The sequence below is a fragment of the Odontesthes bonariensis genome, chromosome 22 (assembly GCF_027942865.1).
Source record: "Odontesthes bonariensis isolate fOdoBon6 chromosome 22, fOdoBon6.hap1, whole genome shotgun sequence".
In the NCBI taxonomy this organism is placed as follows: domain Eukaryota; kingdom Metazoa; phylum Chordata; class Actinopteri; order Atheriniformes; family Atherinopsidae; genus Odontesthes; species Odontesthes bonariensis.
The window spans coordinates 21,182,268-21,207,093 of record NC_134527.1 but is presented as its reverse complement, the minus strand read 5'-3'; the positions used below and the strand labels follow the sequence as shown (position 1 = coordinate 21,207,093).

Below are 24,826 nucleotides of genomic sequence, written 5' to 3'. Positions count from 1 at the left end.
AAAAAGTTCTTAATATTTGATGCAATACATAAACACATGCTTTTATAACCGCATTTGGGATTAATACTTTATCTCTTTTACCATTGTTTTTGCTTATTGAATGCCATAGATAGCGAATATCTCTAATCAGAGTATAAAACTTGATCAACACAACAGAAACTTTGGATGTGGATCATTGTGCAGAGCTGATTGTTTCACTATCATCAAGGAAATGTTGGTGTGGTTTGATGGCTATTTGTATGTGGCAACTTTCCCCCCTCTTTTTTGCTGCTTTGACTCCACAAGTCTTCTTGCACATCTGCTGCCATATGAAAAAGGTCCCTTTGCTGTCATTATTCATTTGTATGATTTATATTAGTGGACAGTTGAAATAGATACTCGGGCTTTGTTTTTTTTTTATTCTTTAAAGCAAAGATATCTTTACAAAATCCCTCCACAAAACAACCAACATATTATTAAAGGGTGTAAGTTTATTATTCATACATGGTTCCTTCTTTCTCACGTTGGTATATATTTTCTACATATAAGCCCTTTCGTAAACTTTACTCAACTACCTATGCCAAACTTTTCATATATTTATTCATTAAAGTTGCTGCAGAGGCACCACGATTTATATTGGCGGGCCTTTGTATATTTTTGAGAGCTTTATTCGTTTTCCTCTTATTGGATTTATGTGTAAATAAATTTGATGTCAATAAGAGGCGTATATATTTATTTGTTTTGACGTTTTACTCAACATCATCAAAACTGTGTGTAGTACCTTTAAGAGGAGCGTCACTGTGACGTTGAACGCGGAGGGCGTGGCCGGCCTGTGAAATGTCAGGGAGGAATGGCGCTCGGCGCGGTATTTTGAACAATCGCATTTTCCTTTCCTCGTTTTATCTGGAAACGCTACCCAGCGTTAAAATCTCGGGTAAGCACAACAATGTGTCGGCTCCTTATATACTTCACTACACTGTTTCCAGTAGAAACCCGCACAGTACAGAATGTGTCCAGTGTTAAGATATAATGTTGTGCTAGCTAGCTCTGGTTAGCAAGCTCAGCAACTTTGCTAGTACAGTTGTCCTACCCGCTGGAGTGGCTTGATGAGGCTGTTGGTGCTGGTGATACCCGGTGAGGAACTGGATGTTCCCTGAAACTGATTATACACTGTAATATGTGTGTTTAGACTACTTTGGCATAAACAAAACAGCAGCTTTAATGAGATGTGGGGCAATTGTTTTGTTAACCGCCGGCTAAGTTAACTTAGAAAGCTTACTTTAGCTGGGCAATAACTTGTTTTTACGGAATAGTAAAGTGGTTGTTCTTTTTTCTGTATATGCTGTCAAAAATACACAAGTCATTAGTTCCCAGTTGATTTAAGCTGTTTACACATTACTGAGTTGCATAGCTCATAGTGCTATTGAATTGACGTTTTTCTAGTTTATTAACAGACCTTGACTTCAGTGACTAGGTCAAAAATAGGACGTTAAATTGAAAAGGCATCATTAAATACGGATCAGGGCGAGAAACTACAGCCTCAAAGTACATGCAGAAGAGGCCGTTTTGGAAAAACCATTGATGAAATCGCATGCACTGCATTTGTCGGACCAAATGTTTCAATCCGCAGGAATCTCTCAAGTGACAGGAGAAATCATTGAAAGCTAGCATTGTTTACGCTGTCAAGAGTCCCTGAAAGAGTTTGTGAATCGCTCGCTGCGCTCAGTTTACAAGTCTCATCTCAAGCTCCCGTGCAGACGCTTTGTTTTGCGGTGTATCGTCTCCGTTAATTGGCTCTGTCTATTAACAATAACATTAAACGCGTTCTCCCATTCAGCATAGCTCAGCGCTAGCCGGAGAGCTAACTGAGTTGATGACGAGGTAAAAATGGCGGATCTTTCGAAATCCAACCCCGGCCTGAAATAGTAACGCAGCCACCAAACAGCCTGCAGCCTTTTCCCCATTTTTTGCCCCAAGCGACACCACTTCTGGGGATGTTTAAACATGGAAGAGGGCGGCTCGGCACAGCTTCTCTTGGTCGCTTTCATTCGGGCAGATGAAAACACCCAGACCAGTCAGCGGTGTGTTAGTGGTATGAGGTGGGAAGGGTTCATATGTGCGTTTCGGTGGATTAATGTTGAGTGGAGTGCAGCAGGACAAAGATACGTCGAACGGTGCGGCCTAGCTAACCCACCATCAGCTGTCAGCCTTTGTCAAAATCAGACGTGGCTCGCGCACATCTCTGTGCTGATTAGATCTCACGTGATTGTTCCTGAGAACAAATGTACAGGTCAAGTTATCAGAGCAGACTCTTTTTGTTGTTTTGCTGTGAAAAAACACGAGCTTTGGCAGCCTTGTTTGTTTATTTTGCCTGCAAAGCTTCCTGCAAGCAGGTTGCTTTATTATCCAGTCATCAAATCAAATGTATGTGTGAATTACAGTTAAACAAAGTGTTTAACAGAACATAGGGGAAAAGAAGGTGAAAGCGTATGACCGATTAAAACAAAGATGAAAACCAAATTAATAAAAAAAAATGACTTCCTTAAAAAGTAAGAAAAGAAACGTACGAAAAAGAAGTGTTAACACGTCTTCAGCTATAATTTCTAAGCTGTCAGTGGAGAGGGCACATTTAATCTAACGAGGAAGGCTGTTCCTCAGCCCTGGAGCTGCCACTGCAAAAGCACGATCTCCCTGATTTACTAACCTCAACCAGCGAACAGATAAAAGCAGTTTCTTGGAGGATTTAAGAGGTCTGGAGTTAGAATGAGGGCAGAGGAGTTCAGATATACAATACAATTTACTCAGGTAGTAGCCCATGTAAACCTTTATAAACATACAAAGGAATTATGGAATCAATTGTATTTTTAATTGGGATAAACGGGGCTGGTACTTTGTCTTTTTGTGGTACCAGTCAGGAGTCTGGCTTCTGAATTCTGAACCAGCTATAGACAAGCAGTGAGGTGATTAAGGTTGTAATAACTGTCTTCAAATCATTCCAGAAAAGGATGGTTTTCAGTTTAGCCGTGTTCCTTTTTACCTCTGAATGTATCTGTCAGCTTTTAGATCAGAATTAGATTTGAGTCTCAAACTGCTGGTCGTGGTCTGAAGATTAAATGACGGTGGCTCTAAGAGACCAAAAATAACCACCTCAGACTTTCTGTCAGTCAACTGAAGACAGTTATTGACCAACCAGCGTTTTACCTCCTGGAGATATGTAGATTTGTGTATCATCTGCAATGGAATGGGATATTTGGAGAAAATAGTCAAAAGCTTACTTATCTCTACTTTATTCAACAAATATGTGAAATAACAATTAATATATCCTCTCATTTCTACCATAACTGCGTGTATTAGTCATCATGGTGCTTGTGTTGCAGCAAGTGTCTGCTTTTAAATCTTTTTTAACAGAAATATGTGCAAATGATTCAAAGATATTTCTCAATTTAGCTTTAGTCCTGTGTTTGTTGAAGATTTGCTCATATTGGACCCTTTTTATGACGATATAAAGTAATGACGTTGTCCTCACAGGATTGACGGAGAGCTGAGACGTTGCAAGCATGGATGTGGTGTCGCCTGAGCTGAACAGCCTCCTTCCTGATGAAATCATGGACACCGAGGCCATAGAGGACGTCCCTCACTCCCAATCCGATGGCACCGCTGTCCAGTCAGAGCCAAGCAACGACACATCGGTACCGATGGAAACGGACGCATCAGAAAATATGAGCATTTGTTCATACGCCGCCTCAGCGGAGCATACGCAGAGTCTGACCACCTCCATAGCCACAGACTCCACCCTCAGCTCAGGAAGTCAGCCTTCCATCTCAATTTCCACTGCTTCATCACCCCTTCTTACCCTAAAACCAGCTCTGGCTACTTCAACAGCCACAACCAAAACCACAGACAGTCTCACTGGGACTAGTGTTTCCACAAGTGGCTTACAAAAGCTCACGGCTCCGTTCACCATCTCTCCCGCCAACCATCAGATCATTCTTAACAAGGTGGCCTCGTCTCAAGCCACAGAAGCAGCGAAATCTGCCGGTTCTCAGCCCCAGGTCATCAAGCAGGAAGGACAAAAACTTTTGGTGACAGCAATAGGAAAGTCGGGGCAACCCATTGTGCTTCAGTTACCCCACGCAGGCAGCAAGCCGGGGGTTTCACAGACTTCAGGAGACGTCAAGTCTCAAACTCCACAGTTTAAGGTGGTGACTATTGGTGGGAGGTCAGAGCTGAAGCCGGTGGTGGGGAGTTCTGGGAACCAGCTGACAACATTACAGGCCCAGCAGCTGAAGACTGTACAGGTGAGGCTGACTGATTTGTGTTCATTATGCAACAAAACAAGCAGATGTTGAAATTGTTTGACAGTTTGATTTTTTTTTTATAGATTAATTTGCCTTAAAAGTGTCATAAATCACACTTACTTCTCTAAAGGTTCATTTTTGTCACTGATCTAGTGCTCACAAGCTTTTCATCAGTTTTAAACCTTTGTTACAAAAGGCAATACTGACTTGATTTTCTGTTAATTTTCTGAGTGTTCATTGGCTTTCCCTTAAACATTAACTCGGCTTAGCCTCTCAAGTTAAGCTGTCATGAACCAGAATCGGTTTAGAATTTTTTTTAAAAAATATGTCTTTTAAGCTGTACAGGAAACAAGTAATTCCCTATGTGGGTATTTAAATGAGAATATAATAATACATGAAATGGAGACTTTTGCATCTATAGATATTTTAGAGATGATTTTAGGTTAGATTATTGTTTCTCATTGTCATTTAGCTGACCGAAGCACGGTACAATCTATACAAACGTGTAAAATCCAAACAAAATAACTTACAAAACATAATCAAAGTAAACAGGAGTAAAATTAATCTGTGCTTGTACAATAAACATATCCTGTTTACCAGGACTGAAATCCAGCAAAGGTGAAGAGGGGAAAAAAAAGTACTTGCTTTATAAAACTTTAAAGAAAAGCCAATTGTTCAGCCATTTATTTAGACCTCAAAGCCCCCATTTAGTTTAAGTAACAGCTTCATACCTGTTACTTAAACTAAAGACTCAGCTGCAGTCGATGCTGTTGAACTTTTGTCTTTGTAAAATCTGCTTCACCCACTGAAAAACCCAGACTGCCAACCAATAAGCTGGACGGTGGAGTTCATGATTATTTAAACACAGAAACACCGTTTCGATCACCCAAGAACATATCGAATACGTTTGTAATGAATAATTTTGATAGTTCGTCTTTTTTGTTTCCATGTTCATCAAAAGACTGAACACTTTTGAGTTCACGATGCACTTCTTTTAGTGCACTCCTCTGCTTACTTTCACATATTTTTAAATTCAGTGGATTTCCTTGAATTTTAACCTCTAAATATTACTCTGACACAGTAATGCCATTTCATACTGCAGAGGATGAAAAATCTGCCATATTTACATTAGATGCTGTGACTTGTTTAGTGTACTTATTATATTAATGAGCTTATTATACTATGAGCTTTAAAAGAACAAACATATCTAAACTTTGTTGTTTAGAAGAAAAGGGTCTGAACAACTTTGTGTGACTAAGATTGATGCAACAATTTATAGAAAGATGGATTATAGATCGATTTATGTAGCTCAGCAAGGCCAGAGTGGCTGTAATCCAAATGGCTTATGCAAACAAGAAATGACTGTACTGAAATGTCAAAGCAGATTTAACCCCTAAATATCGATTTCAATATGATTTTGGGCTTCATTTGGTTAAAGCTGATGCTCAGAGCTCAGTTACAAGTGTATCAGGAGATCTGGCAATTTAAACACTTAAAACGATTGAAGGGGAAGTGAAAAACGTGCACTGATTTCTTTGAATATGTCATCAGATTCCCAAGAAAACACCAGCATCCTCAGCAGCTCCAATCAAGTTTATCATCACAAAAACTGTTAACAGCAAAGGTCTGAATCCTCAGACTTCTGTCACTCCTGTAATCGCAGGTAAGTTTACGAACGGTTTGTGTGGGGGTTGGACACCACTGACCTTTTTTTTTGTGTGTGTGTGTGTGGTGTTTTTTTTTTTTTGCTTCACTGAAATAAAATCACGGATTCACTCAAACTTCCTCAAACTCAACTGTGACAAATCAGACATCCTCATCATTGGTCCCAAATCCCTCATCATAACCGTCCATAACTTCAGTTTCACCATCAACAACACCACTTTGTCTCCCACCACTCGTATCCGTCATCTTTGTCAATAACGTCACCTTCGAACATCACGCCCACCATATCACAAGAACTGCCTTCTTCCACCTCAAAAATATTGCCCGTCTCTGCCCATCACTCCCCTTCTCTGCCGCTGAAACTCTCATCCATGCCTTTATCACATCGAGACTTGATTACTGTAACAACATTCCTTCATCAAAAGTCCTCAATAAACTCCAGCACCTTGCCCACAAAGCCCTCCACAACCAGGCGCCCTGCTACCTCATCAACCTGCTCCACCGCCACACTCCTTCCCGCAGCCTCAGCTCCTCTGATGCCAGCCTCCTGTCTCCACCACTCAGAACCAAGCACCGGACCTGGGGTGATGGAGCCTTCTCCATAGATGCTCCCACCCTCTGGAACTCTCCCCAAACACAGCCGTGACTGTACAGATCTCGCCACATTCAAGTCACATCTCAAAACCCATCTTTGTAGATCTGCTTTTAATGTGTGATTAATGTCCTGTGTCAAGTACTTGTGTGTTCTGATTTTATGTTTTGAGTCTTATACTTGTGAAGTGTCTGAGTTTTTTTTGAAAAGCGCCATACAAATGAAATGTAGTATTATTATTATTATTATTAAAGTTTCTTGTCATTAACCTGTGCTTTGTAAAATGCGGCGTCTGTTTACAGGACGGGTCCTGACGCAGACTTCACCAGTGATGCCCACAAGGACCATTACTCTCTCAGAGCCCCACAACACTAGCATACAAGGCATCCCTGGGAAAAAGATCGCCATATCCCCACTCAAGACTCCCAGCAAGGTGAGTTCTGCACCTTTTTCTCCCTTCTCACCTGACGTGTTACGCTTTCGGCCAGTTTCATGTCATGGTGAAAGCCTTCAACTTTAAGGTAACGGCAACATTTTGAACATTTCTCATCTGTAACCTCAAGGATGTTTGATATTAGAGTTCCTGTAAGACAGGACGCTGTGTACACCTACATTCAAGTTGGTTTTAGTCTGAATGTACACACAGCAAGGCTGAGGGGAAAGCAAAAGGGATTTAAGTTTCAAAGCTGCTTTTAAAGTGCTCTTTCATTCAGTTTCTGTTGGCACAAACGCACCCACGCACCATTAATTTCTGATCATTTGGAAACTATATCAGCTGGGACTTCCAGCATCCTTCCCTTTTTTAGATAAAATCCGCTTGAATAAAAACCTAATTGATATTTTTGCGTGTGAGAAACAGGTCGGTGTTTATAAAGGATGTTATTTATGTTAGCATCCCTGGGATCAGCTGGACATTAATTAGCTGTAAATTATGGGAGTTTATCTTGCAGAAGTATTTTATCCTTGATCTAATTCTAGTCAAACGTGTACAGAAATGTCAGTAACTTATCTCATCGACTCATTGATGAACACATGAAGCTACTGAACTCCACAATTCAGAATAAGCTTAAGCTGAAGCCAAACCGAACTTTGTTCCCTCTGTTTTTGCCACCTGGTCGTAAAGCTCCCCGCTTCCGAGGGAAGAAAAGAAAACGCAGACTTTTCACAGATTTTACTCCTAAAAACTTTTGCTCTTTCGTTAAAATTTACACAGAAATGAGTGGAAGACGATTGTGATGTTATTTTTTTTGTTGTTCTAAATGTTCTTTGCTGCCGGTTTTGTTCTGGCTTTTGGTTATTTACAATGGTTCCCTGGTCTTAAGCGTTATTCCTGGTGTTATTATCTTAAACCTGAAATAGATTGTCCAGCCTTCAGAGCTTATATGTATAGATATTTTACTGTGCACAATTATCAGGCAAGTGAGTATTTTGACCATATCATCCTTCATGTGCTTATTTTCCAACTACAAACTGTATAAACTTTAATTCTTATTGGATTTTAGCGCATCAGGTGATGTGCATTTGTGTAAGTAGGGAGGGTGTGGCCTAAAGAGATCAACACCTGATATCAACCAAAATTATTGGGCACCTTCTTTTCCCTCAGGTAAAGTGGGCCTAAAATAGAGATTTAACTGACTCTGAAAAGTCAAAAGTTGTAAAAAAAGATGCAGCAAACAGTCAACTGAGAAGAAAGAGACACAAATTAACTGCCAAAGATTTGAGAGCTAGGAAACGTGAAGCTACCAGGAAACCCGTTATCCTCCAGTGTTGCTTTGTGTTCCTGACCTCCAACCGACCTGGAGACACGGCCAAGGTAAGGAGGGCTAAAACCCGGCCAACACTGAACAACACCTATAAGACTGGGCCAAGAAATATATGAAGACAGGGTTTTTTTTCAAAGAGCCTGATTGCAATGCAGGAGAAGCCAGAAAAGGCCTTAAAGATGTAAGAAGAGATGAAAACAAACGAGTAAGATGGGGAAAATTTTTTTATTTAGCTGCATAGTTATTCGGCACACACTCAGATATTCACCTAAGAAGCCAAAATCTCACTTTTAAATATTAAATACTTAAGTTTGTTCTTTATTGACATTTTGGATTGATGGAGAACGCTGTAGTTATTCAATGATGAAATGACACCCCCCACCACCACCACCACCACCACAAAAATAATTGAGCAAAAATCTAAATGGATCTGGACAGTTTTTATTGGTAATTTCTGTATAAAGCATGCTGTGGTTGTGCTGAACATAAGCTTTGATAAAAACTTTAACGAACACTTGTAACCTCACGCTGATACTTTTGATCTCTGACTGCTTTAATTTAACAGCTGTGTCCTTTACGTTTTGGTTCTTGCTCTTTAAGGCACTTTGGGTGAGCTGAGATGAGTCGGTAATATTGTTTAAGCTGTTTAATAACAATGTGAAAAACCCCCCTATTCTTTCTTGTTGCTGTGCAATAAAAAGCGGTTGTTAGTTTTTATGTTCGTCTTGAGCCGGCAGTGGTTCCTGTTTATTGGAATTTTTAAGATGAGTGCGCTTTTTAATGCTCCCACGCCATGATAACAACAACTTTAAACCGATGAGCCTGAAACAGGGTTGATAACTGCATTTTATTCATATTTGCATGTCTGCTCTCTCCAGGAACTCCTGATGAGTAACATTATTTTTGTTCTAATAGTAGCGGACCCAAATGAACCTTTTCGACCAGCTCTGTAGGAATTCCCGGGTCTTTTCACTTCATCGTCATGTCGGGCTGCTTCTTACTAGCCTGGCTCTCACGCAGACCCTTCGTGCTTCGTGCATCTTCGTTACACTTCGTGAGCTCGCACGAGGGTCTGGGCGCGCCTTGTTGAGCCCGAAGTCTTCGGTTACCCCATAAACGGGCCGGCCTCTATGCCTAGATCCAATCACAATCGTGGGGCGGGGTGTTAACAGGACGATTAGCTGCTGCTAGCTCCTGCTTTGCGCGCTGCTGTTGTGTTTTGTTTATTTTCCACCACAGACCGAGAGACTGGTCGCGCTCCAACGCGTCACGTCCGCTTTCGATATGATTGGTCGAAGTAGTACGTGACACACACATTGAATTCTCCGATCAGGTTCGAGAGGTTTTTGAATACAACCCCCGCCTACTCACAGCAGAGAACAGCTAGGCAACCGACAAAATTCCAGATGGATGAGAAACATCCATCTGCGTGAGAACCATGTTAGCTTCTTACTGGGTCGTAGGAACATTTTAAACTGGTCTTTATCCAGTGTCTCGTAGTAGTTGTAAATCAACTACAAGTTCAAGACTTCCTTTTGCTTTTAACTCTCCCACTGTGCGAGATCACTGTACACTCAAGTAGAGCTGAATTCACTGCTCGGATGTTGTCCTTAAAGGGGAACTATACATGCCCAGTAATAACAATTACAAAAAAATAGACAAAAAAATAGACGTAGAACAAGATTAAATCAGAAGTGCAAATTGGTGCATGGTGCAAGGATGAAACACTGAAGTCCGGTTTTAGCTGTTTAACACAGAGACAGCCTGAGGGAAGAAACTGTTCCTGTGTCTTGTTGTTTTGGCGTACAGAGTTCTGTAGCGCCTTGCAGAAGGGAGGAGTTTAAACAGTTTGTGTCCAGGGTGTGATGGGTCTGCAGAGATGTAACCTGCCCGTTTCCTGACTCTGGACAGGTACAGATCCTGGATGGAGGGCAGGCTGACACCAATAATCTTCTCTGCAGACCTTATTGTCCGTTGCAGTCTGTTTTTTTTCCTGTTTGGTGGTTGATCCGAACCAAACGGTGATGGATGAACAGAGAACAGACTGAACAATGGCGGTGTAAAACTGGATCAGCAGCTCCTTAGGTAGGTTGAGCTTCCTGAGCTGCCGCAGGAAGTACAACCTCTGCTGGGCCTTTTTGATGGTAGTGACTGTGTTGGTCTCCCACTTCAGGTCCTGAGAGATTGTGGGGCCCAGAAACCTGAAGGATTCCACAGCAGACACTGCGTTGTTGGTGATGGTGATGGGTGGCAGAGTGGGGGGGCTTCTCCTAAAGTCCACTGTCATCTCCACTGTTTTTAGCGTGTTCAGCTCCAGATTGTTCTGACCACACCAGCAGACCAGCCGTTCAACCTCCTATCTGTATGCAGACTCATCACCGTCCCGGACGAGGCCGATGACTGTTGTGTCATCTGTAAACTTCAGGAGTTTAACAGACGGGTCTCTTGAGGTGCAGTCGTTGGTGTAAAGGGAGAAGAGCAGTGGGGAGAGTACACACCCCTGGGGGGCACCTGTGCTGATGGTCCGGGTGCTGGATGTGATGCTCCTCAGCCTCACCTGCTGCTTCCTGTCAGTCAGGAAGTTTGTAATCCACTGACAGGTGGAGGAGGGCACAGTGAGCTGGGTGAGTTTGTTGCGGAGGATGGCTGGGACGATGGTGTTGAACGCCGAACTGAAGTCGACAAACAGGATCCTGGCGTACGTCCCTGCAGAGTCGAGGTGTTGCAGGATGTAGTGCAGTCCCATGTTAACGGCATCATCCGCTGACCTGTTCGCTCGGTAGGCGAACTGCAGGGGGTCCAGCAGGGGGTCTGTAATGTCCTTCAGGTACCCCAACACCAGTCTCTCGAAGGACTTCATGACTACAGATGTGAGGGCAACAGGCCTGTAGTCGTTCAGTCCTGTGATGGTGGGTTTCTTGGGGACCGGGATTATTGTGGAGAGTTTGAAGCATGAGGGGACTTCGCACAGCTCCAGGGATCTGTTGAAGATCCGGGTGAAGATGGGGGCCAGTTGGTCAGCGCAGACCTTCAGGCAGGAAGGTGACACACCGTCTGGGCCGGGTGCCTTCCTGATCTTTTGTCTGTGAAAGACTGACAGAACAGCCTCTTCACAGATCGTGAGTGCTGGTGGGGGGTCAGAGGGGAGAGGTGGCAGAGTGGCAGGTGATGTCAATGGGGGGGGGGGGGAGGTGGAGAGGTGTGAATGTGTCAAACCTGCAGTAGAACACATTCAGCTCGTCAGCCAGTTGATGATTTGCTGCAGTGTTTGGGGATGGTCTCCTGTAGTTGGTGATGGACTGCAGGCCTCTCCACACTGACGCTGGATCGTTGGCTGAAAGGCTGTTTTTAATCTTTTCAGCGTAGCTCCTCTTGGCTGCTTTCACCTCCATTGTCAGCGTGTTTCTGGCCTGGTTGTACAGGACTCTGTCCCCACTTCTGTAGGCCTCCTCCTTGGCCTGACGAAGTTGCCTGAGTTTTGCAGTGAACCAGGGTTTGTTGTTGCTGTATGTGCGGAAGGTTTTGGTGGGCACACACATGCCCTCACAAAAGCTGATGTAAGATGTCACGGTATCAGTCAGTTCATGCAGGTCTGAGGCTGCAGTCTCAAAAACACTCCAATCAGTGCAGTCAAAGCAGGCTTGTAATTCCACTTTGGCGTTGTTGGTCCATCTCCTCACCGTCTTGACCAGAGGCTTAGCAGATTTCAGCTTCTGCCTGTAGGTCGGGATAAGATAAACCATGCAGTGGTCAGAGAGTCCCAGGGCTGCACGGGGGACAGAGTTATATGAGTTCTTAAAAACAGTGTAACAGTGGTCTAGAGTGTTTGTGTCCCTGGTGGGACACTTAATATGCTGTTTATATTTTGGCAGTTCGTGGCTGAGGTTTGCTCTGTTAAAGTCCCCCAAAACAATGAGCAGAGAGTCCGGGTGTTTTTTCTCCACGTTATTAATCTGGTCGGCCAGGTGTTGTAACGCCTCAGTAGCATGTAGACTCCGACCAGAACAAACGAGGAAAACTCCCGCGGCGAATAGAACGGTTTACAGTTGATGAAGAGTGTTTCTAGTTGAGGACCGCATGATTTCTTTAGGACCGTGACATCAGTACACCAACCTTCGTTAATGTAAAAGCAGATTCCGCCTCCCCTCGTTTTCCCCGTAAGCTCCGTTATCCGGTCCGCTCGGTGCAGGTGAAATCCAGGCAGGTAGAGAGCAGTGTCCGGGATGTGCTCACCGAGCCAGGTTTCGGTGAAGCACAAGCCAGCAGATCTGTTGAAGTCCGTGTTGGTTGTATTGAGGAGCTGCAGTTCATCCACCTTGTTCGCCAGAGAGCGGACGTTGGCCAGGTGAATAGACGGGAGCGCAGTGCGAAACCCCCGCTGCCGCAATCTGACAAGTGCGCCGGCTCGCTTCCCCCGATGTGTCCGGCGTCTCCAGCGGAGACCACAGAGAGCTGCTGCTCCTCCAATGAGTAGTTCTGTTAAGTTTTCCGGATCGATGAGAACCGAAGAAAAAAACTTTGCTGGTGGTTATACCAATGTTTAGGAGTTCTTCTCTGGAGTAAGTGACCAGAGAAGGAGCACAGAAAACACGACAAATGCACAAAAACGTAAAAAACACGAGAGAGCGAAGTACCGAGGCAGCCATCCGCGGCGCCGTCTCCATGGTAACCATCTTGACAAATGACAATTTACAGCAATTGTTGATACGTTTTAATTGCAGTAATAAAGATGATGTCAGCTGGTATGCCCATCTCTCTATGCAACCTGCCAAACATTTATTTAAAGACGGGACTTTAATTTTGCTCATTAATTGGTTGAATATTCCCAAACCGGGTCCCAAACTAAAGCTCTGATTTAGGTTGAACTAACACAATAATTAGTTGTTTTTTTTTCTAGTGTAATGTAAACGTTCCTAATGTTGAGCCCTGTTTGTTCTTGTCATGTTCTGTTCCATATCTCCACAGCTCAGCCTTGTTTCTCTTTGTTTGTTCCAGGTGACTGTGGTTTCTGTGGCTTCTCCGCCCTCCAACACATCTCAGAAGTCTGTAGCGCTGCCTGTCAGTGTAGCACTTGGCCAGCAGATCCTTACAGTCCAGCAGTCCACATCTGCATCTCCAGTCAAGGTGGCCACCAGCCAGACTGCAGCACAGGTGAGCTGGTGTGTCTGCAGCGTCCTGCAGCGTCCTGCATCAGCCGTTAACCGTGTGGGTCTGTACATGGATTCAAAGCTTTTAAGCCCTGACTTTTGTTTCTATCTGAATTTGTCAGAATCTTAAACCTGTGCAGTCTGTGGCTGTGGGAGGAGTCGGCGGCTCCCAGTTCAAGACAATCATCCCGCTGGCCACCCAGCCAAATGTGCAGCAGATTCAGGTGCCAGGCAGCAGGTTCCACTACGTTCGCCTCGTCACAGCGACCACAGCTAGCAGCACGGGACAGCCCACCGGCCCCAGCACCAGCTCTGTACAGACGGGTGAGCCGCTAACTCCTCATTCTTCCGCTGACAAATCCACAACTTTCTGTTATTTTGTCACGGCTCGTCATCTGTGGCAACTCACGATGCTTGATGCCTCGCAGGTAAACCTATGGTGGTCAGCGCGGGAGCGGTCAGGATGTCGGTCCCAGTCATGTCAGCACAGACCATAAAACAGGTTACATTAACATTGTTTCCATGTTTATTACCACACAGAGCCTCGTGTGGAATGTCCTTTAACAGCATTCATTCATTGTTTTCCCTGTAGGTGGCACCTAAGCCCTTAACATCAGCAACACAAGTAGTCACCACCACTCAGACCCAGCAACGACTGATCATGCCTGCCACCCCGCTGCCCCAGATACAGCCCAACTTCACCAACCTCCCCCCGGGCACCGTCCTGGCACCAGCTCCTGGAGGGGGAAATGTGGGCTATGCAGTCGTTCCAGCACAATATGTCACGCAGGTTAGTGGTTTGTCCTTTCCTTTTTTTAACAGCATACAGACTGTTTACTTTTTGTTCGAGTGTAACGAGCCTTCTCCGTTGTGTTTCCCGCTCGTCTTGCAGATCCAGCAGACACCGTTTGTGACGCTCGCCAGCAGCTCTGGTTTCCCTGCGTCCACTGGTATCCAAACTCAGGCCAAACTGCCCCTTAACGGGTAAGAAGGAACATTGTTTAAAAATATGAAACCTTAGACACGATGATGAAATTAGGGGTGCACCGATTGCTCGGGTCATGACTGGAAATGGCCGATTTTTTTTTTATCTTCACCGGTGAGCAAATTGCCGGACGTTCAGTCTCAACCACTTACTTCTGCTTAGAAACAGTAAGAGGAGAGTAGCTGAGTCTGCATGAATCGTCAGTGTGTGTTTGTGTGTGCTCAACCGTGCGATTGTTTCCAGCCATCTAAAGAAAGAAAACTCATAAAGTAAACTCGTGTTTCTCAAACTTTGGCCTCGTGGAGCTGGTCCCGACTCCCGACGCTTCTTTATGGCCGCAAAGTTTTCAACGAGAGCGCTACTGGTTGATTTGTTTCCATTCAGTTTTATTTATGTAGTGCCTAATCTCAAAAAATGTCACCTCAAGACACTTCAGAGATGCAGTCCAATTTATAAAAAAAAAAAAAAAAAAAAAATAATGATGAAGGTTTTTAAGCCAAATCTTAAAGGTAGAGAGTGTCTGCTTCCTAAACCCAAACTGGCTCCTGTGCTCCACAGAGAGGAGCCTGATAACTGAAGGCTCTGCCTCCCATTCTACTTTTAGAAACTCTGGGAACCACGAGTAAACCTGCAGCCGGAGAGCAAAGTGCTCTGTTGAGAAAATATCCAACTATGAGATCTTTAAGATGTGATGGAGCTTTGTCATTAAGAGCTTTATATGTGAGGAGAAGAATCTTAAATTCTCTTCTGGGTTTAACAGCTAAAACTGGAGAAATATGATTGAATTTAGCTTTCCTGCCATCAGCAGCAGAGCTTGTAGACTTCTATCTGCACCAATGTCTTTATATTCAGTTCTTTTCATTTCTGGCCATCTGTGTTATTTACAGCAATTGTTGATACGTTTTAATTGCAGTAATAAAGATGATGTCAGCTGGTATGCCCATCTCTCTATGCAACCTGCCAAACATTTATGTAAAGACGGGACTTTAATTTTGCTCATTAATTGGTTGAATATTCTTTTATTTCCTTTTGATCTTAGTAAAGTTGTTCACTTCCTCACAGTGTTTCAGCAGCAGAAACGACGTCAAGACCACGGAAACCTTGCAACTGCACCAAGTCACAGTGTCTCAAACTGTAAGTATGATTTGTATTGTTTCAATAAAATTAAGAATATGAGGATCGACTTGATTAACGCACGTGGGAATCTGTGTTTCTATGTGCAGCTACACTGTGGCGACAGTAAAAACTGACTAATCACTGAGGCAAAACGTTTTCCAGTTGACTGATGGGATTATTTCATAGTACCTTCGGTCTTTTTTTATATTTACCTGAGTTTTTGGGGGGTTTGGAAAGTAATTAGACAAAACAAACCACGTGAATTTTCCAACTTGGGCTTTAGGGAAAGTTTAAAATTTTTATATATATATATATATATATATATATATATATATATTTTTTTTTTAAATATGTTTTTGGGCTTTTGTGCCTTTAATGGACAGTTGAAGAGAACAGGAAGCAGGGGGCAGAGAGAGGGGGAATGACATGCAGCAAAGAGCTGTTCGATGTGGGACTCGAACCGAGGCCAGCTTTGGTGAGGACTGTAGCCTCTGTACATGGGGTGCCTGCTCAACCCACTACGCCACCGACCACCCCAGATTTTACTTTTTTAAAATAAATTTAGAGTAACTGGAGAATTTTGCAGATATTCTGCTCTTTGCCCCCCCCCCCCCCCCCCGAGTTGTGGGGTAAAACTCCACCGTCATGAAAAAACGCACCTTGGTGTGAGCCCTGCACAGTTGACATACACATGGGAACCCTTGTTGAAGAGGCCACAGAGACGCCGTCATTCCTACAAATATGTCAAGCGACCGTAGAGCGAAACGATGTGGTGGGGAGCTGGAAACCAGTCGCCCACTGAGATGTCTCAGCTCCTAATAATAATAATAATAAAAATACATTTTATTTGGTGGTGCCTTTCAGGTCACCCAAGGTCACCTTACATGAGAAATAAAGAACATAATAAAAGCATAAAAACATGAAACAACATAAAACAGAAGTGTGACAAATGAGTGAACCAGGATTTCAGTGCTGGATTGGGTCAGTGATGGGCGGAGTCTGGAGATGCGGTTGATATTTTGAATGTGGGGTGCCCAAAAAATCTTCTGGGTCATCCAGGGTAGTATCAGGCTCAGTAATGTACAAAGCAAAAGTCTGTGTGCATTCAAATGAGTCAGAAGCACATAGTTTTATGGTTCACAAACATTCTTCTAAAAGACACAAACCTGAAAACTGAGTCGAGCTGTGTGTCTCTCTCTCTCTAGATACTGTGACTGCTTTGCAAACGGAGAGTTCTGCAATAACTGCAACTGCAATAACTGCTTCAATAACCTGGAACACGAAACAGAACGTCTCAAAGCCATCAAGGTGGGGGTGTACGTTGACTTTGTGAGTATCGCAGCTGAGCCGCTTCCTGTCTGGCAGACGAATGAAGGTTCAAAATCTGTTTCCACAGACTTGTCTGGACAGAAATCCAGAGGCCTTCAAACCTAAAATTGGTAAAGGCAAAGAGGGCGAGTCGGACCGCCGGCACAGCAAAGGCTGCAACTGCAAACGCTCCGGCTGCCTGAAGAACTACTGCGAGTGCTACGAGGTGCGTTTCCTCTCATTCTGACCGTTTGTAGGATCTCTCTTTTTTGAAGTAGCCTTCTTCTTCGTTTCGTGCTTAATCTCAATTCAGTGTGTTGTTGACATTCATCCATTTCTTTCTCTCATTTTCCCCTCATAGGCGAAGATCATGTGCTCGTCCATCTGTAAGTGCATCGGCTGCAAAAACTTTGAGGAGAGCCCGGAGAGGAAGACGCTGATGCATTTGGCCGACGCGGCGGAAGTGAGGGTACAGCAGCAGACCGCGGCCAAGACCAAACTGTCCTCGCAGATCTCAGACCTGCTCATGCGGACGACGCCTATAATTTCAAGCGGAGGCGGGAGGTATTTTCAAACGGTTTCCCACTTTATTTTTTCGTCGAGAGAAAAAAAAAATTTAAAAAATGGCTTCCTAATATCCGCAGCGCGGTGACAACATGTAGCAACAGGAGTTCATACAACTCCATATCTAATAATGTTCATGAGAACCTGCCACGTTTAATGGGCCACGGTCACCTCCAACCGATCAGAAACAGTGCCGGCATCTCAGATTCTCAGCTTATTTGGTTCAAGATTATTTTACTGTGACTTACTTTCAAAGTTGTCAAAGGTAAGTGTCATCATGTCCAGCCACTGTCCCAGACTGTTTCTTTTTTTTTGAACAATGTTTTTATTGATTTTCAATAAGAACATACAAAACATCGACACCTACCACACTAGTTGCACAATGAAATACAAGCAGACCTCACTGCATACATACAAAACATATATATATATATATATATATATATATATATATATATGTGTGCCTCTTCTGGATTGTCTCCAGGATATTAAGCGCTGGATGAGTAGTAACTTCCTTCAGCTAAATGATGGTAAGACAGAGGTCATCATTTTTGGCCCTCCTAAAGCTAGGCCCCTGATCGAAGGACAATTAGCCCACCTCTCCCCTTTTGTTAAGCCACATGCCAAAAATCTAGGTGTCACCATTGACTCAGAGCTCTGTTTTAAAAGGCAGATTAGCTCTGTTATCAAGAGTAGCTTCCATCAGCTGAGAATTATTTCCCATCTCAAACCCTCCCTGTCTCCCAAGGACTTAGAAACAGTAATTCATGCATTTGTTACATCCCGGTTAGATTATTGGAACTCCCTCTAGCTTGGTCTCCCCCAGTCCCAACGTTCTCGTCTGCAATTGGTACAGAATGCAGCTGCAAGGCTGCTAACTGGCACCAAAAAATATCAACACATCACCCCTGTACTGGCCTCCTTACACTGGCTCCCCATTAGCTTTAGGATCCACTTTAAAGTCCTGCTGATTGTATATAAGGCACTGCATGGGTTGGCTCCCTCATATATCTCAGACCTCCTCCATCCCCTCTCAGCATCTAGGTCCCTTAGATCTGCCGACAAGGGTCTTCTCTCTGTGGCCCGCACCCGCCTCAAGCAAAAAGGCGATAGAGCTTTTTCAGTAGCAGCCCCACGTCTGTGGAATTGTCTCCCCCCAGATGTTAGACTGTCTCCCTCTGTGACCACCTTTAAATCAAGGCTCAAGACCCACCTATACTCCCTGGCCTTCCCTGCTTCCTAGCTTTATATTCAAGTGTCTTCTGTTCTGTTGCTATTTATTTGTTAGTGCTGTCTATTTGTCAATTGTATTTATGTATTTGTCTTTCTTACTCTTTTTGTGTTTGCTTTTATATTTTGCTTGTTCTGATTTGCTTTTATTTTTCTATTTTTTATCTTTTTTTTTATTATTGTTTATTTATTTTTATTTTTTTTAGCCATATCATATGTACAGCACTTTGGTCAGTGGAAACTGTTTTAAACGTGCTCTAGAAATAAAAATTACTTACTTACTTACTTACTATATATATAAAATAATAATAAATAAATCCAAAGTAAAAAAATAAAATTGTCACACTCAGTTGCCTTACAGATAAGTATAACCTATTGTTGCTTAAGAAAGTCCATTAAGGGTGCCCACACCTCTTCAAATTCTTGCACTTTACCCCTAATTACATAGGTTATCTTTTCTAATGTAACACACCTTGCCATCTCTCTAATCCAAGATTGTGTAGAGGATACTTCAATCTCTCTCCAAGATAGAGCAACCATCCTCCTGGCCTGCAGGAGGCCAAAGTTGATCAGTCTTATACTTAGAGTAAACAGAAAAGCAATCTGGATATATACGCAGGGTACCTGGATACCTGTGACTTTACTTGGAGTGTGGACAACCATTTTCCAAAAAGATACCAGCTTAGGACATTCCCATACACAATGAATCAAAGTACCTTTCTCTGTCAAACATTTCACACATGTATCTGGAATGTCAGGGGACCATTTATTGAGTTTCTCAGGAGTTATGTATGTCCTCATTAACCACTTGTGTTGTAGCAGCTTCATTTGAGTATTAATGGTTTGTGATGGAGCTTTGAAACAAGCTCCCAGACTGTTTCTTAGTGAAATCTGCACCCAGGCGACTCTTTTAGTCGTAAGAGATGAGTCTCGTGACGCTGGAGTTTTGTGTTTTACTGGCCTGGATCCACGCTCTTCTGCTCTTGATAACCGGCAGTTGGTAAAGTTTACCAGCTTGTTGTCTCCATTTAGGATCTCAGCTCTACTAAAACAAACCGGGTTGATCGCTGCTTCCTGATGACTTTGCACAGAAACTCATATGTGTGAGTTCTTCTAACAGCAGCAGTGCAGCCATCTTTACACACATCTGTAGTTGTAAGACAATATTATACAAACTCAATTTAATTTTTCAATGCAGGAAAAGGCGATGATCTTTGTGTACGAAGCGCTGAAGTATCTAACCCCTGATGGAGCTCTGATCTGTGTACAGAAAGGATAAATCACACCCTGAATCGCCCTCACGGCACGAGGAAGATGTTTTGTCTCAGATCTTGTGTTCTTTTTTTCCCCGCAGGATGCCGTACACGTTTGTAACAAAGGAGGTGCTTGAAGCGACGTGCGAGTGTTTGCTGGAACAGGCCAAAAAGGCGGAACAGACTCATCAGCCTCAGGCTGAGGCCGAGAGGCTGATTCTGGAGGAGTTCGGACACTGCCTCATGAGTATAATCAGCTCGGCGGGGAAGGCTAAAGCAGAATGTGCTTCCATCAACTGCTAGGCTGAGCTTTCAACTCTCTCTACATGGGATCCCTCCTGAGCTGTGGGGGCTGAGAGACATGGATTACTATGCACCCTGTCTCGTACCCCGCCGGGTTTCTGTGCTGCCGGGGAAACGGGTTGTCTCCTTCAAAAGCAGAACAGTGGCCTGAAGGCAGACAGATTCCCCCGCCGCTGGCAGGCCGAGGCCAGCTGGAAAATAAACCCGGAGCTGTTCACCTGCTCGAGCTGAAGGACTAATGAACTGAGCTGCCTTCAGATTCGTGCTGAACAGGAGTTTAAACCTTTCTTTTTCCCTGTCAAATCGGTTTCTTTTTCCCCAAACTTTTGCTCCTCTGTTTTACCCTCCATCTTCTCCTGTTCTTTGTCATTTTATTTTATTTTGTTTTTTTTAAAGAATGCCTGTGATTTTTGTTATTGATATATTTGTGCTTAAAGTAGACGAACAGAACGTGTATCTTTTGATATTTATTTTGACAGATATTTGTAATCAACGTGAGCGCTAATATTGTGTGGCTTATAGTGCTGCCAACTGTTAATGATTAACCAAGGCTAGGCTACATTGTTTCAATGAAAGTAAGTAGGGGCTTTTATTCTAAATACAATTACAAGACGAATGCACACCTACAAACGCGTGTAGCACTGCTCGGAATAGTTGAAACGAGAGCAGACTGATGGAGGTACATCTCTCCCGGAGCTGTTTTGTATTTATTAGTTCCATGCTAATTGCTCATTAAAAACAGCATGAATTTGAGAAATAACTGACTCGTGAAGTGACGCTCCTGACTGGAGACGAGTAGGTTGATGGAAAAGGGGTCAATTGAATTATATGAAATGACCACATCCGTCCGAGCTTGATCTAATACCCACAAATAAGAATAAAAAGGCCACGTTTTTGTCAAATTCTTCCAGAATTCTACAGAAGACATGAATGTAAACATACTTTTGTTTTACATAAAAATGCTTCAGCGAGCGCCTGAAATTAAGGCCAACACGGCAGCGCATTAATGGAGACCAACTGTCTGTCCCCTTCACCTCTGTTTGCACAGTAGCACTCCTTGTATTTGACCTCACATTTTGCATATCACTAAAATTCCCTTTGCTCACCATTAGCAACCACTTTGACTGGACCCCCCCCCCCCCAAAAAAAAAGAAAATAAGAATGCAGGCCTTAACTGCAATCAACGTGATTCTTTATTTCCATCTTTAATTGCTCTTTTGAATGTTGTCGCAAGATGCAAGTGCTAAAGTTCTCACACTTTTCCCCTCTTTCAAAAGCCAAACCATAGTCCCTGGTCCCACCCAACATTTTTTTTTTTTTTTATCAGTCACATCGGCGCACTCTTGTTTATTTCTTTTCTACACGTACCATGTTAATACAGCTTAGTTTCGCTCCGTGTCGCACTATAAATTCTTGGGAGTTTTTGCAGTGTGGTGCGTCACCCTGCTGCAGGAGGCTGCTGCTGTCAAAGTGCAATCCATGTGAATATCAGGACCAAAGGTTTCCCGGTATATGATCGCATAGTAACATGATGGTCAATCAACTTCATCTGTCAGCTGTTTGATTGTTATGCTCTATCAGTGTGTATGATCAGTATCATAACAACATTTGAAGTAAAGGTTTGATATGATGGCACTCCGCATGGAGAGGACACAGAGATTCATATTATTCATCTAACAGCTTCATCTTTACTGTCCTGGTTCACTCGCAGCTCTCTTTGTTTTTTTTTTTTTGTTTTTGTTTTTTTTCCCAACCTCGAGCAGCTTTTTTTTCAGAGTTAAAACATGGAAAAACGCTCTGCACACCACCTCCTCGCCACCAAACAGTCGAGACCAGCTGCTGACCGACCTGAGGCATTTAGCAGCGTGAAAGCAGATGTTTCCCTCGGTGTTGGAGACCCAAAAACAAGGCTAAAACTGAGCGATAGATGTTGGACTTGCAAACGAGGTCAGAAGTACATGTCCAAAGTGGCACAGGAAATAGTCTGCATCCCCAAAGGCACATTTGTAACCCACCAAGAAGTTGGTATGCATCAAAAATGACAGATCATGTTGGATTTACTTTAGGTATATGTTGTTTGAGCACAGGAAAGGTCCTACAGCAAATTATTCTCTTTTGTTTTTGCTCCGCTGCACCTCAACTGCTTAGTTCCACTTCCCCTTTAATGAAAAACACTGTCTGCTAACCACCGTTCCAGCAAGATTTCATCACTTTTTTTTTTGTGTTGTTTGTAATTTGAAACGATGCCACGTGGTATGTATAGATTGTACAAAAAGTTTTTGTTATAATAATAACTAATTAAATCCTAATTGGTGCATTTGTGTAGTAAAACCAGGAAGGTGAATTTGGATGATGATAATTTCTTTTTTTTCTCATCCTGGGTATTTTAGTCATGAGTGACATTTTCACAGTGAAATGGTACATTTGGAATTAAGCATTTCTTTTCAAACGCATACTGATCTGAAAACGATTAAAAATGATTTATAATGCACCCATCTGGGTTTTTTGCTATCAAAACTTGACGCGTATTAGTCGGAGCGGTGTAATAAGGCACTGGCGCCTACATTGGCCACAATGCAAATCGACAAGAGTTCTTTCAATTGCGCATGTCCAACTTTCTCCCGTGCAGCAGGTGGCAGTAAAGGGCACAATGAGGAAGATGAAGAACTTTGAGTTTATTTAGCTGTGGACCAGTAACGTGCAAAAGGATCTGGGAATGAGTCGTTTGTTGAAGAAAGGAGTGATACTTTATAAACTTAAAATATTTTAAATGTTGTCTTTCTGCATTTAACATAAGGTCAGCTATAGGGTAAGTTTTTTTTTTTTTTTTTTTTTTTTTTTTTTTTTTTTTTTTTGCGTTATTTTTTTTAAACTTTCATATCGTAACGTTAGCCGACATCGTGTCCGTACACGACGTCTTTAATTTGGAAGAGCGTGCTCCTTCATAGGGTAAATTTATTACAATTTAAACGTGTAGAAATTTTATTTAAATCGAGCATTAATGTGTAACTAACTTTTAACGCGGTATTTCCATTTTTAACGAAGCACGTGGTCGAGAAATTCCATGTGCAGCTCATGAGCTGAGAAACACGCCAAACTCCTATGGACTTTTTGTCTTATTGGTCAACAGCTTCGCTAATATAAATCTGGACTAACAGACCTTAAATCTAGACATTTTATTAGATTTAAACAACTTGTGATCAAATCGGCTTATATTTTATGATCAAAGCAGTTAATTTTTGCCACGTAAATTGGATTTAGTTTTTTAAACTTGTTCAGTAGTATCTGCGTGTGTCAGTTGTTCAAACATGCAAATACCCAAACTGTTATGGATAACATCTGAAAATCAAAATCCATCTTGTGTTGACAGATGCAGTGAAGCGTCCCGGTGAAACAAGGAAAGCTGGCTTTACTGTAAGTAATGCAGTCTTATTGTAGTCCAATACAATGCCATCCCAATGATTATATCAATCACTACCCATCTGACCCATTCATGTGTCTGGGGAAGATTATTAATGCTTGTAAATGAGGGTTTTGACGTTCATTTTCTTAAGTATATCTACCTGTCAAATATAACATTTAAGTAGAAATAAACGCTGTTGTTCTTTCAGGGCTGGCCTATTGCTGTGACTACAGACTTCAGGTAATGTGTTGACCATTGGCTGTATGCTATTCATACACTGAAAACGTAAGGCACTTGATCAGCTTGTCTTTGATTTGCCATCTAATAAGTGTTTAAATAAACCATTAAGAAAAGATGACGGGTGCTTGTCTCTTGTTTGCCTGATGTCTCTTATTTTGTATATTTTTACAAAGGTAACTACATTTGAACCTCGTTTAGTTTCCTTTATCAGGTAGAAGGTAACTAAATGTGTAAATCAAATATTAGGTTTTATAATTAAGTTGGAGGACTTTAGACCCTCCATTGGATGCTACTTCAGTTTCTATGATCAGGGTTGTTCCAGAGTTAACTTTGTATATCAAGGGGATGATATAAGGACAAGAAGTCTCTTTATTGCCAAGTAGGTTTTCACTAACAGGAAATATATATTGGTGTTTTGATACAGTTCCAGTAAATATAAGCAGGCCCATTAAAAAAGAATTAGTTAAGATTAGAGATTTAATACAAATATTCAATTAATATATAATAGTATTGTGATGTTAGATATGTGACCCAAACTGTGATATTAACTATGTACAGAGATGAAAAATGTGAATTACGTTTAGGATTGTAGTTTGTCAAATCTAAACCTAAAATATTTATTTACTTGTTTCCTACCCTGTTGTCGGACTCATTAAGGCTTCAAGCTCACATAATGTTTGATTTTTGGACATTTACATTCAACAGTTTCTGTTATATACTGGATATATAATGGTTATATACTCGGTTATCACAGTTTCCTTCTTAACTTATGTGTCAAATTACTATCTAAAATAGTAATAATAGGAAATTGATTTTAAATATGATTGTTAAGTAATTAAACTTATTTTATAACAGTAATTACTCACATATTGGCCATTTTACACAATATTCTGCTTGGTTTTGTTTATTTTCTTATTTTTTAGCTATAACTGATATTTTTCCACTTTCAAATAAGTCAGCTTCCACCAATAGTGTCTATA

At 42.3% G+C, this 24,826-nt stretch overlaps 1 protein-coding gene across 2 annotated transcripts; it reads left to right on the top strand.

Annotated features, from left to right (window-relative positions):
- The first annotated feature begins 799 nt into the window (after positions 1-799).
- lin54 (lin-54 DREAM MuvB core complex component) lies at positions 800-23,961 on the top strand. 2 transcript variants are annotated; one of them, XM_075456402.1, is made up of 16 exons: positions 800-913; positions 3,508-4,277; positions 5,829-5,940; positions 6,837-6,967; positions 13,293-13,448; positions 13,567-13,768; positions 13,873-13,946; positions 14,037-14,234; positions 14,337-14,428; positions 15,492-15,563; positions 16,751-16,853; positions 16,942-17,079; positions 17,215-17,417; positions 20,002-23,000; positions 23,574-23,617; positions 23,815-23,961. In XM_075456402.1, the coding sequence occupies exons 2-14, from the start codon at positions 3,537-3,539 to the stop codon at positions 20,201-20,203; spliced, it is 2,424 nt and encodes an 807-aa protein (XP_075312517.1). In that variant the 5' UTR covers positions 800-913; positions 3,508-3,536; the 3' UTR covers positions 20,204-23,000; positions 23,574-23,617; positions 23,815-23,961. The 2 variants fall into 2 exon arrangements, with proteins under 2 accessions (XP_075312517.1, XP_075312516.1); XM_075456401.1 differs by having other exon boundaries at positions 20,002-23,012.
- Positions 23,962-24,826: the final 865 nt, after the last annotated feature.

What these genes read in the sequence shown, in the direction of transcription:
- lin54 (XM_075456402.1), top strand. Translation starts at nt 3,537, where the DNA reads ATGGATGTGGTGTCGCCTGAGCTGAACAGCCTCCTTCCTGATGAAATC. An exon ending in CACCAGCTCTGTACAGACGG is followed by an intron (nt 13,769 to 13,872) that starts GTGAGCCGCTAA and finishes GATGCCTCGCAG; the next exon opens with GTAAACCTATGGTGGTCAGC. An exon ending in AAGTCACAGTGTCTCAAACT is followed by an intron (nt 15,564 to 16,750) that starts GTAAGTATGATT and finishes CTCTCTCTCTAG; the next exon opens with ATACTGTGACTGCTTTGCAA.